Source organism: Nesoenas mayeri, assembly GCF_963082525.1.
Source record: "Nesoenas mayeri genome assembly, chromosome: 3".
Classification (NCBI taxonomy): domain Eukaryota; kingdom Metazoa; phylum Chordata; class Aves; order Columbiformes; family Columbidae; genus Nesoenas; species Nesoenas mayeri.
In genome coordinates, this window is record NC_137544.1 from 113,455,628 (window position 1) to 113,472,263 (window position 16,636).

A 16,636-nucleotide genomic window follows, 5' to 3' on the forward strand; every position below is an offset into this window, starting at 1 on the left:
AATATCAAACCAATCAATAGAAGAAAACAGTTTTTTCTTACCTTGTTATCCCCATAATCAGAGCCAAAAGGAAATGACAATAATAGTGAGTCAACTGCCTGTGCAACTGTATTCATTTCTTATTATTTATAATCTTGTTAACTATTTGAATCCACAATTTAAACTAACTTGTATTAAATTTATGGGGATTCTACCTATATTGTGCCTACTCTATATTTGCAGTTTCTCTTAAGAACCTTATAGGTACTTAAAACTAATGAGATCCAAAATCTCACCTAGGTTTCTTCTCATCTAGGTGATTCCTAACTAAAGCACAGGGCTTTACTGTGGAGACAGAAGATCTTAAGAAAAAGTGGAGAGATTCTTAAGTCTGTGTGAGGCATGATAACATATACTCTCAAGGAAGGAAATAACATTATAGGACACCTTATTGAATAAACCTGACTGGCTAAACGGAAAAGCTCAGGCAATCGGACAAGGAATTGGGTATGGTTGAACCTAATTAGACAGATTGCATAGATTAGAAATATCTGTAATTATAGGACAGTTCCTAAAATATTTTTTCAAACGTCAGATTACTCCAGCAATGGCCAACCACCCCGACCTTCCGGCTGGAGTCACAGGACATATGCCGCAGACTTTCGAGTGTTCCAAGCGATTCAGCAGCCGGGAGACAGCCCTGACTCCAGCGCTCCAATGATGCGGATGGTTCTCAGGACAACCCACGAGTAACGCATTTTGCAGCCCCTCCAACATCTCCTGCGTGTTACCCAGATTCAGCTTGTCCAGTGACCCCTTTGCCAGGCCAACACAGCTTCCCTGTCCATCTCATGACACAGGCCTGGTTTGGGAGCAATCCCTGAACTTGCTGAGAGCTGCAAGGGACTCAGGCCAGGCTGGACACAACCACATTATTTACTTCTGTGGGGAAAAAAAGAAATCTAGAAAGAGTGTGTAATGGTTTAGAAGAAGGCTTTGCAAACCAATTCCACAATGAATGTATTTCACTTTGATCACCCCTTCTAGCCCATAAGAGAATTGAGGCAGTATTTTGTTTTGCAGAAATTAGTACCTTCAAGACCTGCAGTGGATTTATTATTTCTGCTAGGGCTTGCACTTCTCTTCTGATCCACTGCTGTAAAATCCAGAGGGACAGAACAGTGCAGAAAATTACTGCAAAGATGTAGTGTGACACAGGAAGAGTCAGATGCATTATGTGTGAACAATACGACAAAAGGAAAAGCCATCTGAAAAGAAATAGAAAAATTAATAATCAAAAGGGTGTCTAATTCTTATCTGGGCACTTGTTTGCTTGCTCTATGAATTAGGACCATCAGGTCATGGCGTATAAAGCTGGAAGGGACCCTGGGCCCAGAACTCAGTTCTGCCTGAGGAAGCTGCCAGAAGCAACCAATCTGGGGAAAGAAACGGTGCCAGCAGAAAACAAGTGAGGCAGCGGAGACATAATCTTTCTCTTGCTTCGTTCCTGAAACCAAGGGTCCATGACCTGGAGCCAAGCCTCCATGTCGACTCCAAGCTTGGTCTTGGCTCTTAAACAACGAGTAATGGCAATTAGGTTACATGGAACAGCGGTCCTAAAACACAGGCACCAGGTCAGAGACTTCAAATCATCGCGCAGAGATGACAAAACTGCTGTTAGGAGAGAGTAACTTCCAGTCACCGCAACATTAAAACCAGCAGCACTATATGCTGCATAATGAGAGACACACACGCACACGGAACAGAGAGACTTCATTGTCGTGCATTTCCATGTAAACTGTGGCTTAGAGTTAATGGGACACAGGCTCAAAGGATAATGTATAGAATTTGTAAAACAAAAGCCTCAGAAAAAAAAAAAAAGGCAATTTGGTAACAGAAATTGTTTTTTCAACTGCAAGCTATGAACCCTTGACATAGTATATCCAGAAATCGCTGAGTATGTTGGAGAAAAACAGAGAATGACTGCACTTGGAGAATTTCATACTAGTCTGATCACTGATTCTTCAGTAAGCTGTTTAGGACTGCAGGCTAAACATTCTCCTAGAACAGATGTATCAATCAAAAGCTAAGCCTACTTTAAATAAATAAGCAGTGCCTATTTTCTTCTCCACAATGTTTGATCAAAAAGCTGTCTTCTCTGGCCATCCACTGCTTTGTGTTTGGTAGCTGACAAAATGCTTCACTGATTTACAGTGTAGCACGTGAGAGTTTTAGCAAGTTAAGGTCTCAAATACAGGTCAGTTTTTGTTACTGATGAAAGAAATCATCTACAGGATACACAGTAGATTAATATTTGTCAGGCTTTCCAAACAAGCCAGAAACCTATTCTTTCCTGTTCTTTAAAGAACCCACTAACTTGTTTCCCTAGAAGGGATAAAAAAAATTCCAGAAACTACCAGAGCAGAACAGAAAACCTATTTCTCACTCCTTGATAGCCTGGAGCTGTAATACAGCAGGATCAACAGATTTGAAAAACACAAACAAAACAAAAACCAAACTGAATAAAAGGAAAACCTTGCTGTAATTTCGATTAATAATTTTTGATCCTGCCCTTATTTATACTTCTGTTCATCCAATAAAGTAGCAGAGGGTTCATCTCAGCCAGGAGGATCACCCAAGGTACATGCCCTCCTTGGTACGGCAAACAACGATAGCATGGACATGAGTGAAAAACAGTGAGAAGCTCTGAAAGCTCCTTGGCAGCAAGGCCAGATGCAGCAAATAAGAGAGTGGATGGGGGATGACTGCCTCAAGACTCCCCCTGGTCATTCCTCGGTTCAAGCCTACCCAGTGTGGCCTAGCACAACACAGAGGTCCCCAGATTATTGTACCTGTTCCAGAAGAAGAAGCTGTTGAGCTGCCTCCAGGCAGCATTGCGCTGAAGCTAACTGGCCCAGCTAAGATTTAAGGCAGAAGTTCTACAAACAGCAGTCTCTGCAGTCTTACACAACCATGACTCATCTCCTCAATGCAGTTCACCCTGAGAACTGGAGAACAGCTACGGAATTAAGCCTACATTATAATAAAGACCTAATAGAATGCCCTCCTCATGGCTATCTCCAGCTTTCTGCAAGAGTCCTGAACCTCAAGGGTTTCCTATAGACCTTGTAGCCTGTCCAATGCTTGACCTAATTCTTCTAAAGGGCTCACTCATTTTGGCTGACAATTTCTTCTAAATACCCAGACACCAAGCAATGGAAAATTTCCTTTAAATGTCAGTTAATGAGCAATGGAAAATGTCATCGTGATGAAGTTATGCAGGTACTTAAGTGCTCTGCTGGATCAGGCCTTTGTGAGCTGAATTATAGTCTCACATTCTTAGAGATTTTCTGAGTGTGATAAGATGAGCCTCTGTGATATGGAAAAATATATATATATATGTATGTAAAATATTTTTAAAGCTTCTCTGGTGCTCGGACAGAATGGCAGAGAGAAAGAGGGAAAGAGAATGCACAAGCATAAACTAGGCTATGCTTGTGTAAATTACTCTGACATTTAATAACTCTCTACTAAAAATTCTCAAGCAAGGCTACTTCAGGTATTTTTAAGGTCATGTATCACTTACTGTCTAGGTCAATTTATGCATCAGCAAAAATTGCTGCAAGCCCTTCTGGACAGCACTTTCAAAATAAAGGTATATGTAACTGTTTTGGCCATATTTTCCTCACTGGTTTCTGCTCTGCAAACATTTCACCTTGGAAAATTAAAGTAACATTCTGTAATAAGTGAAGTCAGTATGATATTTCAAGGCAAGCCAAGGACAAGCTTTATAACTGTGCTATCAAAATGCTATTAATAAAAGGAAAAATACACACACAATGCTTCTGTTCCCTTATGATGGAAAAAATCATTGTCCATTAAGTTAACATTTCGGATACCCTCTCAGTTTTTCCTAAGCTAACAAAGAAGGCAACAAAACACATATCTCTTGCAGTCAACTTGTATAAACTATCTACTTTCATCTAGTGCTCTATTTTAGTAAACACTCTGAGGCTTCTTAAGAGAATACATGGATGAGTAGGTAGGCTTAATGCAATGGTCCTATAAACTTCAATATATTTTACTTTTGTCGACATTTGTGTTTTGCTTTTGCATGCAACCAAAGAGAAGTTCTCACAGGTTTAGAAAGCCTATGGCTCTTCTTCACAGAATAGAATCACAGAATTATTTTGGTTGGAAGAGACCCTCAAGATCATCGAGTCCAACCATAACCTCACTCTGGCACCAAACCATGTCCCCAAGAGCCTCATCTACATGTCTTTTAAACCCCTCCAGAAATGGTGACTCCACCACTTCCCTGGGCAGCCTGTTCCAATACCTGACAACCCTTTCCGTGATTAAATGTTTCCTAAGATCCAATCTGAACCTTCTCTGGTGCTTGATACCTGTCTTGCCAGAAGTCCACCTGCAGAAGCAGAGGACAGACTGCGACCTGTTTACCAAATTTCTTTAGGTACATAGTACAGGCAGCTACCCAGTTACATACACTCTTTATTTAACTGCTCCTTCCCTAGAAGAAAACATGTTTATGTTTAAAGTCCCATATAATTGTACTGAGTTGTAGAGTTTGTACCCACACCATTTTTTAAAACAAATTATCCAAGGAACATATGGTTTGGAGAATTTGCCTTTTCACCTGGTCTCAGGTGATCAAAATGCACACACACGTTTTCACTAATGACAAATCGTGAGCACATGCGCATGTTTCGTGTACTTCTTTTTCAGTGCTTAAAAATAAATCAATTTTGAAATGAAAATGTAGTTTGGGACCAAAATGACCCAATACAGCTCACTTTGAATGTGTCACAGAGCATTTAAAAAACATTCTGGGGGAAAAAACAGTGTTTGTCAAATTAATTTCATTATTTATAATAACTTCCATCCTCTCACAAATCTTTGTATTTTCATTGAAATCGCTATTATTGATTTTCCCCTTTTTCCAGCCCTAACAAGAATGAAAGATGAACTAAAACATAAAGTCACTTCTCTTTGTTAGTTACATTGATGCGATATGTTAGATACTTTGAAAAACCTCGCTAATGATAGTCTTTCCAAGATCAAAATGCTCTCTTTAAAGCTCTGTGCTCAAAGAACTTTAAAAAGGAGCCTATTCTCAATGTTATTTTCAATGCTCTCATTACACCGACTGGAAATTCTTAAGAAACTTCTCGGATCTCCCACATTTGTTTCATTTCATTTTAGATCCCTGTCTCATAAAATACAGCGAAAAGTTCTCAGGCAGTTTATAGTGCTATTAAAAACTAAACTAACTTTATTATTCATTCAGTCTCCTCCATTATTTATCCCTCTTGATTTGAAAGTAGGACTCGCAAACGCAGCGCTAGGAGTTTGCTGGGAGTCCCTGGAACGCAGCCTCGCCACAATTAGCCATTGATCCAGCTGCTCGTACCATGACAAGAGAACACAAACTCCCTCCTCCTCGAGGCTACAGCTCCACAGAGAAACCCTTCAACATCACAGGCTTCTACCACTACATTTCTTAACTTAATAAACAGCACTGGCTCAGAGCTAAGTTCTTAAGCTGCAATGAGATACACACACTTTTATTCATTGGGAAAGTGGGGTTTTTCCATCATGAACCTGTTCAGCTTTCTGTACATGCACCTTTTTTTAATTACTTTTTTTTCGGCCAACTTGTGGTAATGCAACTTTGCATATGTTTAAACTGATGTAACGAGATCTCTCATGCAGAACTAGATACACGTCAAATATACTTTTTATTTTTAATGCTTTTACTGTATGAGTAAAACCTCACTAATGTGTGAAAGACGTGTGGCAAATATTCACGTTTTATGAATGAGGTTAGCGAACAATGAGCTAGGAGAAACCAACAAATCCAAAAAGGCACTGTAAAATTCACAGCACTCAGTGAATCTGACAGATGTCACTTAATTTTAATTATTGATGACAGTATTTCAGACTGTGCTTGTTAACATGCAGAAGTATGAGAGCAGAGCGCTTTACAGTACCCAGCTGCTAAGAGCTCACTAGGAAGTGGTAGCAGACAGCAAGATTTTAGTAGCACTTCCTAGTAAGTGTGTTGATTTCAATGTTTTGTTATCCCTAAAGTTGTGTCTCTCACTACTGTAAAAAGCCAAGTTTCTTCTCCATATCCATTTTAACTGGAAACAATGAACACGTAATCTAGACTGCATCTATGGTATAAAGAGACCAGGAAAGCCATTTCTGTGCCTGCATGATGAGCTACAGCTTTTAATTACTATATTGCAAACCAGCGGTCAAAAATGTCACACATACCTTCACCACACTTCGTAGTGATGCGCAGATCTCCCCACATTAGATGATTACAAGGCAGTTCAGATGTCTATCATGGATTTTGGAGACTAATTCTTGATCCATCTTTCAGACTTGCCTCCAATTTATATTTGATAGCTACGACATAAACGAGTTGATTATCCGAATGTCACAAGTTTCTGCGATTAACTGTGATACTTTAACCACGCATACAACACAGTTTCTCAGTTTAATACGTAGTACTTATATTTTTTTCTTCGTTAAAAAGTCTTCTACTGGTTTTAGTTACACTCACGAGAAGTGAAAAAACGTGCTGTTTGCCTGAGGCCTCAGGTGGAATGAGAAGGTTTCACAGCTCACGGAATCAGTGTTTGGTGACTTTAAAACTTCTCATACCCCTGATCCTAGACTGAAATCCACTGCTCATGTCTTATAAATGAAGTGTGATCCCCAAGTGCTCCAAATAGATTAAATGAAACCCAGGCAGGCAACCAATCTACAGGTTGTTCACTCCCTGACCCTATGTGCTTGGGAGATGCATTTATACACTTAAATTTAGTGGCTCAGGGAGGAAATATCCACCTTATGATGTAATACATACATGTGTTTGCATTTATATTGTTTTAAAGAATGATGTAATACCGCAGTCCCTCAGGAACCTCACATTAATCCCTTACCTACCCAATTTGGCTTCTGTAAGTCTCTCTTTGCCAGCCCCAAACCCCATGCTGGGCTGGAACAGTTTTATGCCTGTCTGGGTTTGTTTTTCTCTCTGAGGACACTCACCGAACAGCCCCTTCATGGGCCCTCGGGACGGGGCGTCAGACACAGGCGAGGCGCCTCACAGACCAGGCGCCTCACGGACACGAGGCCGCCCTCACGGACACGAAGTCCCCCTCACGGACACGAAGTCCCCCTCACGGACACGAAGTCCCCCTCAGTCCAGTGCAACAGCCGCCTCTGTCGGAGGCAACTTTGCTTTTTCTTCCACCGAACTGACTAAAAGCTCGGAGCGCGGAGCCGCCGGCGCACCCGCGGAAGAACACCGAACACCGGCCGCAGCGCTTCAAAGCAAGCGCGCGCGCGCGAGAGAGAGAGGAGGCGCCTACGCGGGGAGGGGGTGCAAGCCAGGGGCGCGCGTCGCTAGCCTCCAGCCAACCGCAGTTCCCCGCCGCGTAGGAGCCAATAGGAGCTCGAGGCGGCGCGGCGGCTGCCAATCGGCTGTGGCGCGGCGGGTTCCCCGGCAAAATGGCGGCAGCGGGAGGGACGCGGCGGTGCCGCTGCGGCGCACGCCATGCCCGGTAGCCGGCGGAAGGGGCCCTGCCTGCGGGCCGCCGCCCTCAGAAGGCGGAGCGGCGGCGGTGAGGAGCAGCTCACCCGGCGGCGGCCGGCGGAGCCCCCCGCAGAGGAGGATGAGGCGGCGGAAGGCAGTGCGGGCCCAGGCCTGCCCGCGGGGGAGGCGCCTCCCGCGCCCCGGCCGTCGCCGTCGCGGGAAGCAGCGGCGGGGCGCGGCGCTGCAGGTACGGCGGGAGCGGCCCTGGGGGTCCGGCCCTGCCCGCCCGCCCCGGAGCGGCGGTGAGGCCTGGAGCGGCCTGTCTTGTGAGGAGGGGCCTGGGGCGTGTCAGCCCGTCCCTGGGAGGGCGCTCCCCGTGTCCCGGAGCGGGCTGAGGGTGCTGATCTCAGGAGAGGATAAACCCCGGCAGTGCGGAGCGTCCAGCGCAAAGCGTTTCCTCAGATGCCTCTCACGTAGTAATCGCATCTTTTAAAATTATTTCTGTAGGGTTCCACACTGCAGCGTCAGGTCTAAAGGGCAGGAGTGACCAGTGGAGCTTCACGCAGTGTGTTGGTTCACCTGCTGAGCTGAGACGGCCGCAGGTGGCTTTGAGGAGCTCAATTCTGCCCAGTGCAGGAGGGTGTAGACAAAAGTGGGTTGTGACCCAGGTCAGTTTTGGGGCCCATTAAAGTTCTGACCCAAATCAGAGTCTGGGTGAAACACATGGAGCAAGAACACAAATTATTCTCCCATATAGGATCCATAGTTTTTCCTTTAAGGTAAGCTGAAGTCAATATCCCCTCAAGTAGGAAGACTGACAGTTCTCTTTACCACCAGATGCCGAGCATACAGCTGTCAGTGTCATGTAAAGCTCTGTTATCTCTGTAGTGATGCACCTGACAAGGGCAGAATCATCTTCTTTAAATCTGTAGTTGTGAACAACAGTCCTCTCGGAAGCAAACAAATGTTGATGAGTGCACACTTGATTTTTATTCTTAAAGTTCCTAAAGCATCTTTGTGTCTTGTCCTGTTATATGTTCTAAGTTATTTTGGCCTTTTATTTGTGGTTTTTAATAAGGATACTCTTTCTCTTTACACAGAATCATGTTTACATAAAACACCCAAGAGATCGTTGAGTAGGAAATCCCGAATACCTGTTTTCAGCTCTCCTGTTAATGACACCGATATACAGCAAGAAATCTTTTGGGATCCTCATTCACCAATTACACAGAGACTAGGTAATATTAACACAGAACCCAGACTTCAGGGTGCTTGTTTAAAGCATGCAGTGGAAGTGCATTAGAAGTTACCTAATTTCTTAAAAAAAGGTCCCTTTCTGTTACCATGGTTAAGTTGTTTGGTTTTATTTTTGTTAAAACCCCATAAATTCTTCAATTCTGAATCAACCTCAGATTTTAGCACGTGTATTTGAATTATTCGAGATGTACTGCGCTTTATAAATTGAATCATTTTTCCGTTCTTAAGAAGATTTTTTTGTTTGTTTTCATAGGCAGTGGAAAACCCAAACAGTCTACCAGTAGATGTGCAGTAGAAATTTCAGAAATTGTTAATCGTATTGCTCCTCAGGTAATTGTTACTCTCTAAAACAACGCTCTGTATATGCAGTGATCAAACAGCACAGTGCTGCAGCCTTAGTGAAGGTTCGGTTTTAGATACGGGAGTCTCATGGTAAGAACTGGGTGTGTAGACAGCTAGGAACATGTTCAATAAAAATGGATTGAATTAAAATCATAAGCATAGCATTTGATTGGTTGCTCTTAATGAGTCACAGATGCTGTAAAAAACAACATATTAAAAGTGGACTTGACTTGCACCAGCTCCATTTTAGGAAGTTTTACTTTCAGAATTTAAGTTATTGCCCCTGATCTTAGGAATACTGTTGTGTTTATTTATCCTTAATCACTCATCTGTTAAAAGGTAAGAGTTTCTTTACATACTGGATGTACTTGGCAGTTGTTTTTAAACATTTTGGATGGTCTTGAATGACTGCTGAAGTACAAGAACAAGACTCAAATGAGAGGGAGACTCCAGAATAATGTAAACATACTAACATTGCTTCATTATTCTAAATAATTTGCCTTTTTACTCTAAGATCTATCTCTTGGTGTCTCCCTTTTGCTGTGAACTTGATGCCCACAGCCTGGAAAGCTAAAAGAAGAGTGTTGGCTTGTTGTTTGTTTTTTATTAAGCACAAGAAGAGAACATGTCATTCCTAAAACAGTTCTGTAGTATTTAGCTGGCAAAATATGCCTGCTTATTTGACTGGGGCATTTAAAACATATTCACTATTCAGCATATTTGTGAGAAATTATAGTTAAGAGTTGGAAAATCATTGATAAAGGATGCCACTTCCTTTTAAATGATTACAGCCCTGTCATAAATGTAAATAATATCAGGATTTGCAACTATCTGTTGTTTGTGTTCTTAAACCAAAAAAAATTACAAAGAAGAAAACCTACCCAAAACTATCCTGGTAGTTAGTAAAGTTCAAATAACTTTTGCTGGCCTTACATGCAGTAATGTCCCACGTCCCATGGCTCTGGCTTTCCAGACAATTTACCACTGCAGTATTTTATCTCCTTAGATTTCAGAATCCAAGCCTGAACTTCATTGAGTTTCTAAACTTCACTTATTTCTGTTTAAAGGCTCCTTGTATAAATGAGCTGTAATGGAAGAAGTCAGATTTTTTTCCTGGAAGCGTACAGAATACGATTTCTTTCAAATTCTCTGATCTGTTAATGCTGCTTTAAGTGGATAAAGACAGAGCATCTCAACTAGCTCCTTAGTAGTACACTAAAGTAAACTAGATCACAGCTTGTAACGTGAGTATTGCAGATTATGTGTAAACCTGAAGTAAACAGAGTATTAGATTTGAGCACTAAAGAAAAATTCAGTTATATTAATTGAAGTTCCTGTTTTAAATCAATATAATTTAAGCGATCAACTCTCAGTAGACAATGTCACAGTGATCTCGCTTAGCTTGTATTGGTTCATCTCTTATCTGTGGCTCTCAACAGATTTGATCCAGTTTAATTGGTTTAGCAACTTTAACTAATGCAAGGTGTGTGTCTGGTCCAATCTTCATCTGAAATCAAATTGCTAATCATTATAAATCTCATCATTCAGGATGAAAAAGCAGCCTGTAACGAAGGCTCCCTTTTAGGCACATGGATTGGTGAGGATGCTATTCCCTGTACGCCTGCTGTAGTAAAAGTGCGAGCGAGGACAAAGTTAACTTGTACAAGGTAAGTTAACAGGTTTTTTTCTTGCCCATCACAGCTGTTTTTTCATGAAAATGGGTATGTGCTGTTCCTTTATGTATAGTGATGCACGTAATTGTGCAGTAGCATGCAGAATGCTTTTAACTTTGGGCTCGATATCTCCTCTTAATGGGGTATTTCTTCAGAATTATCAAAAAGATTGTATGCTGACTGTGCATTGAAAAGGGTGGGATTCAGTCATATTCTCTGTAGTAGTTAAACTAGAGAAGGAACAGCTCATATAGTAGCGTTATTGAGCTTGGCTAAACTTTCTCAGTAGGTCTGACTTTATTTTCTGTGGTTTTTTTTTCTTAACCTAGAGATCTTAAAATTAAAAATCCTGAAGAGGAACTAATGAAATTGGCTAAGGAATTTGATAAAAATCTAGTAGAGCTAGATGCTGTTCAGGAACAAGAGAAGCTTGGTCATGACTTCATCCGGACCGCTCCAGAGTCTTTAAATAACTCTAAAGATGAAGCAAATACGAAGAACCTGAAATCATTCTTTGGTGAAGTTTCTGAAATAGATACTGGTCTGTCCCTGAAACCAGTAGCACAGAGCACAGGCATCGTCGCTGCAGACCCCTGTCAATCGAGCAGTCAAAAGCCTGTAGACCTTGAGGCTGAAATAGCCCTTCGTGCTCTTTTTGACTGTTCTACCCAGAAGTGTAGTGGACAGCTGAGCCAAGGACTGTCAGATGTTTCTTTAAATACTAGTTGCCATGAAAATAAAAGCACCTTGGAAGAGGAACACCTTCCCAAGGAAGTTAAAGACATGCAACGTGGTAATCTGGAGGCACATCACAAAGATACTCTGTGTGCATCAGGAAGTGTGAACCGGACTTTGCCAAAACCTGATACTCACCCGTTGACAAAAAAAAATCCTTCTTCTCTGAAGACACAATTGGTGGTCTCCAGTAAGCTTGCTGGAGTAGTTAATGATGACTTTGATGACTGGGATACAGATTTTTTGGCAGATGACTCTTTTGTGATGCAAATAACGCAACATCCTGAATTGATAAGTACTGAAGAAGCACCAGCACTTCCTACAAATCCATCAGTGTGTGGTTTCAGTGATGGTGGCACAACAAAGGAAAGAAGTGGTGGCAATTCAGGAACTTGTTTGGGGAGTGTACACAAATCCAACAGTGTGCAGTTTTCACCTTTGAAACATTCTGGTAAAAACACACGAAATGTTGTAAAGCCTCTTTCTTTACAAAAACCATGGAAGACAGAAAACTCAGAGGCCATAGCTTCTCATGGCAAATGTGACATTAAGCCAGATAAAGTAAGTTCTATTTGCAAAAGTGCCCAAAACAGTAATTTGAACTATATTCCTGTTTCAATGCAATCTGAAGTGAAGAATGGAAATGAAACTATTCAGCCTAAAAGTGACCTTCTGCCTTTTTTGCCTTCAAGATCTAATCCTCATAGACAATGGATTGAAAAACCTGGGAATAACACAAACAATGTTTTCTGTCAATCATCCAGTGATTCTACCAATATGAAGTCTAAGGATCTTACAAAAGTGGTTAACCAAGCTAATACAGGTCACTTAAATCAAGTTGAAATATCAAATAAGCGTCCTCTGTCATTTGATGACTGGAATGAGCCAAAATTCTCTGATGAGGTATTAGACATGTTTTGTGAATCGGATAGTCTTTGGGATGCAAACTGTGAGGATGATGAATTGTTGTATCAGGTGTGTGATGATATAGAAAAGCAGACTCAGAGCCAGGATGTTAAACAAGGAAACGAAAGAGCTAAAAGTATTCAAGGAGCCAGTATTAATTCCAGACCAAACGCTGTTAACAGCTTCCCAGCATCCAAACAAGGGCTACCTGATCTCCATTTGGCACAAAAACCAAATGCAAAACAGGACACTTTCTTACTGAACGATTCCTGTAGGAATTCGTCAAAGGTTACACGTGGGCTGGCCACAACAAGTCATGCCGTGAACTGTAAAAACATCTCGAGTCCTCGAACTGTGATCTTGGGTACGGAGTGTAAATACACACTGTCTAAAAACTGTCATCAGGCTGCTTCTGAAGGTACCACAAACACTGTTTCGGGAAAATGGTACCGGTCCAATTCTGTGCCAACAGGAGAGACTGGTTCTGTAGTAAGTCCTGTTAATGCAGTAAACTCTTCTAGTAGCAAAACAGACAGCCCAGGTCTTTTGTATAATACTGGAAAGATGCCATATAACAGTTCTGGTAACAAAACATCACTTATGCCTTCAAAGTTTAAGTTCCGAAAGACTAACAGCTCTCAGAGTGCGCTTCATGTAGGCTCTGAAAAGCCCGGGAGTCATTCTGGCACTGGAATTACCACACAGGGTTTGGAAGGAAGCAAGAACCAGGTGAATGTGACTTTGCACAGCAAGCTCGACAATAAGAAACCACCTTTCAAGAGGCACCTTTCAGAGTCTTTTGCACTGCCAAATACATCAGGTATTTGTTTTTATGGTGTCACTGTTACACTGGTTTTGTTTGCTTTCTTACCATAATCAGAATGTCAAAGGGGAAATTTGTACTGTATTGTGACTTACAATAGGCTTCAATATTCATCCATTCAGGTTAGGTGTTGGCCAGTGTTCTAGGGAGAATCTGGAGGTTATTTTCTCCAAAATAAAATTGTCCTGACATCTCTTGAACCCCTGTAGTTAAGAACTTATGTTTCCCATTTTCATATTTCACGCTCACTCTCCATAGATACTCAGAATCGCTAAGATCAAGTATAAGGCTGATGGCAGCAATCTGCATACCGTATTGTTAAATTGCTACTTAAAAATACTACTATTTTGATACATAGTAAATGTTGTAGTGTGAATCAATGTTTCAAATAACTTAGCCATGATTTGTAAAACCCCAGCTAAGGGTGGGGCAGGGGAAGACAGCAGCAGGTGATACAAAATGCTCATTTCGTTTTATTATGGTACACCTGGAAGCTGGAACCTCAAACCATTCAATGCTTCTGAAACCTCGGCCTGTACTGTTGTTTGCTCTGTGGCTAAAATTGCCAGTGAAATATTATCAGTCTAAACACTAACATTTCCTTTCATCTAGAGGGAAGGTCAGTCACTTCTCCATCATAAAGCAATGGTCTGTGATTTTCCATGCACTGGTGTTACTTGCTGGGGAAATGTAAAACAAATCAAGTGTTTGGGGTTTTTTTTAACTTGATCTCATGACTCGATGAAGTTCTAATCAATATTAATTTTGATAAAACGTGCCTTTAGAGTGTACTATATCAACCTCAGTTTTCAGGAAGCACCGTTAATAAAGCAACACAAATAAATTCCTGCAAACTATCAGCCAGCATTATTTGAAAAATCAGTATTTTATCTCTGTTTTGTGCTCTGCAAAGAAGCAAATAAATGGAAAGTAGAAATTCCAGCTGTTAAGGGGGAAGGGAGGGGAAAAATACCTACTCATTCTGTGGAATGTTCTAGAGAATAAAGGAATGAAAAAGAACAGCATAGATTTTCATACAGATCAACAACAACTGTCATCTTAAATTTTTGGTGAAAGGACATTGCTATAACAAAAAGATGTTAAGTGATCCTTTCAAAAACTCTTAAGTAATTTTTCATGGACACCCTGTTTTTTAAGAAGCAGAGACCCTTTGTTTTATTTATCCGGTTTGAAGGACTACTTATTAAAAACACATTAATTAGAAATTGGTGTATAAAAATGGTAACATTCTTGACATGTTCAGAATGATGGGAGTGCTCCTGTTGGTTCCGGCGAGGTCAGGATTTTATTGTATGGCAATTTATAGTTCTGTAACACAACATATAAAATATTACACTTAGCTATCATGTTCTTGTCTCCTTCGCCAATTTTTATTGCTACTTTTGACCTTTTTTCAACCTTTCTGGTTTTATTTGCGCGACACCTGTACTATATCTGACCCCTGTGTCTATACCATCTCCGTGCCCATATCTCTGCCTAACTCAGTAAATTGTAGAGCCCTTTTCACTCTGATAGCCTTAATGTTCTTAACCCATTGCCATCTCCTAGGTTGACTCCTGATGTCACAAGGTTCACTTGAAGGGCAGCCAAGTAAAATTTCCTCGAAGCAAATGTCTGCATCCCTGTATTTTCATTGGGAGGTCGTAATCGGTAGCACTACAAAGGTCACGCATCTTATCCCCCTTTCTGCCTTAGGGACAGGATAGATGAGCCATTTTTAACTTGGGTGCCTGTCATGTCAGAATAGTGTGCTCTTGCCATAGATCTTCAAACATTGCAAACAGATAAGTTAAAATACATATTGAACAAACTTGAAGGCTCCTAATACACGTTTTTTTTTTTTATTTACAGTGTCTGTGGTGGAACAGAAAACCAGAAAATGTTCTCAAGAAGAGATTGAAAGAAAAAAACAAGAAGCTCTTGCCCGAAGAAAATCCAGAATGCAGGCGTCCCTTAAAGATACTTGATTTGGAGTTTATTTTGTCTATGGAGTAAGTTTTGGGGAGGGAAATAATGTAATGCTGGCAGACACATTTAAACTCTGTTGACAGCTACTGACATCAAGCTTTTTCTATTTCTGTATTTAAAAAAAATCTCGACCTGAACCGTAACTAAAACTCTGGTGGTATTTAGTCTTAATTAAAACCTACCAGTTGTTACAGTGTAGTCCCAAATTACCTTCAGCACCATGAAGCCTGTATTGAGTTCATGTACTGTTATGTGTTGAAAAATTATTGTCTGAAAATCATCAGAGCGTGAAAGTGTTTGTAAACACACCTAAGTAGAAGATGTCAAAACCAGACTGTGTTTTGGCTCTGTTTCTCTTGTTGCAAGTATTTTCATCTATAAGAAGCCCCACAAGTACGCAGAGACTAAGAAATACAAATGTCTGCTCTTGGGTAGAAATGTTTTAAGTTGTGGTTTAAAGAAAGTACAATCTAGAAAGCATCCAACATTGGGAAACTAGTGGAAACGGACAGGATTTGGAAAGTGCGATCAGTTTGTCTCTATTACCTTAGGTAAGAATTGTATATAGTGAAGGAATAATTTAATATAAAAGTTTAATAAGGTGAAAAAAACATCCTAGAAAGGACAGTTTATCTTTTTCTTTTTTTTTAATTCCCTTCATGGAGAGCTGGAAATACTCCAGCTAACAAAACTGCACTTCCTTTTTCTAAACGCGTTACCGAGCTAATTAAAAAAAGCAGCTTATGTCATTTTATAAAATACACCAGGTGAAATCTCACAGCCGTGAATCACTTCAGCCTTATGCGTGGTACGTATTTTTCAAACTAAGGCTGTTAAAACATAAAAATGCAATGTCATGTCAGCTTAACAGGGGCTGATAGAATTTTTGATGTGATAGATGGGTGCAGAGCTCAAACTGCAAAAACTGCCTGTGGGTAAGCTGCGAGATATTTTTCAACTGAGAAATGCTTATATGTAAACATGTGACACTATGAAAAGTGACTGTAATTTTTCTTTGTAAATAAATAACTCTGAAATGTACCAAAGGTTAGAGGAAGCTTTTGGTTTCTGCAGTATGTGCCATTTTTGTAACTCCTAAAAATGTAAGTATTGTATATTTGTAAATCATCATTAAACTTTTTTACATTTTTCTAGTCTGTTGTGGAAATCACTATACTATAAAAAAAGGAGCGACATGGGAATTCTATATGGATTTTACCTTAACTTTCTCTCTTGGTAATTCACCCAGTTATTCCACACCTCAAATCTGTGCCTGTAGTGGTGACAATTTGATCCAATTGAACTAGAAATCTTTGGTGGAGGGACTGGTTCTACACACAACCATCTGCAGTTGAGTCCTGA

The 16,636-nt window shown here is 40.8% G+C and overlaps 1 protein-coding gene across 1 annotated transcript; it reads left to right on the forward strand.

Annotated features, from left to right (window-relative positions):
* The first annotated feature begins 7,551 nt into the window (after window positions 1–7,551).
* Window positions 7,552–15,807, forward strand: ETAA1 (ETAA1 activator of ATR kinase). Its single transcript, XM_080341721.1, has 6 exons — window positions 7,552–7,796; window positions 8,650–8,787; window positions 9,060–9,136; window positions 10,697–10,815; window positions 11,151–13,282; window positions 15,158–15,807. Exons 1-6 carry the CDS (start codon window positions 7,571–7,573, stop codon window positions 15,271–15,273), a joined length of 2,808 nt encoding a protein of 935 aa, XP_080197847.1. The 5' UTR covers window positions 7,552–7,570; the 3' UTR covers window positions 15,274–15,807.
* The last annotated feature ends 829 nt before the right edge of the window (window positions 15,808–16,636 follow it).

Bases quoted from the DNA above. Each gene is read 5' to 3' on its own strand.
- ETAA1 (XM_080341721.1), top strand. From the start codon at position 7,571: ATGCCCGGTAGCCGGCGGAAGGGGCCCTGCCTGCGGGCCGCCGCCCTC. The intron at 7,797-8,649 runs GTACGGCGGGAG...CTCTTTACACAG, and splicing joins GGCGGGGCGCGGCGCTGCAG to AATCATGTTTACATAAAACA. The intron at 13,283-15,157 runs GTATTTGTTTTT...TTTTATTTACAG, and splicing joins TGCACTGCCAAATACATCAG to TGTCTGTGGTGGAACAGAAA.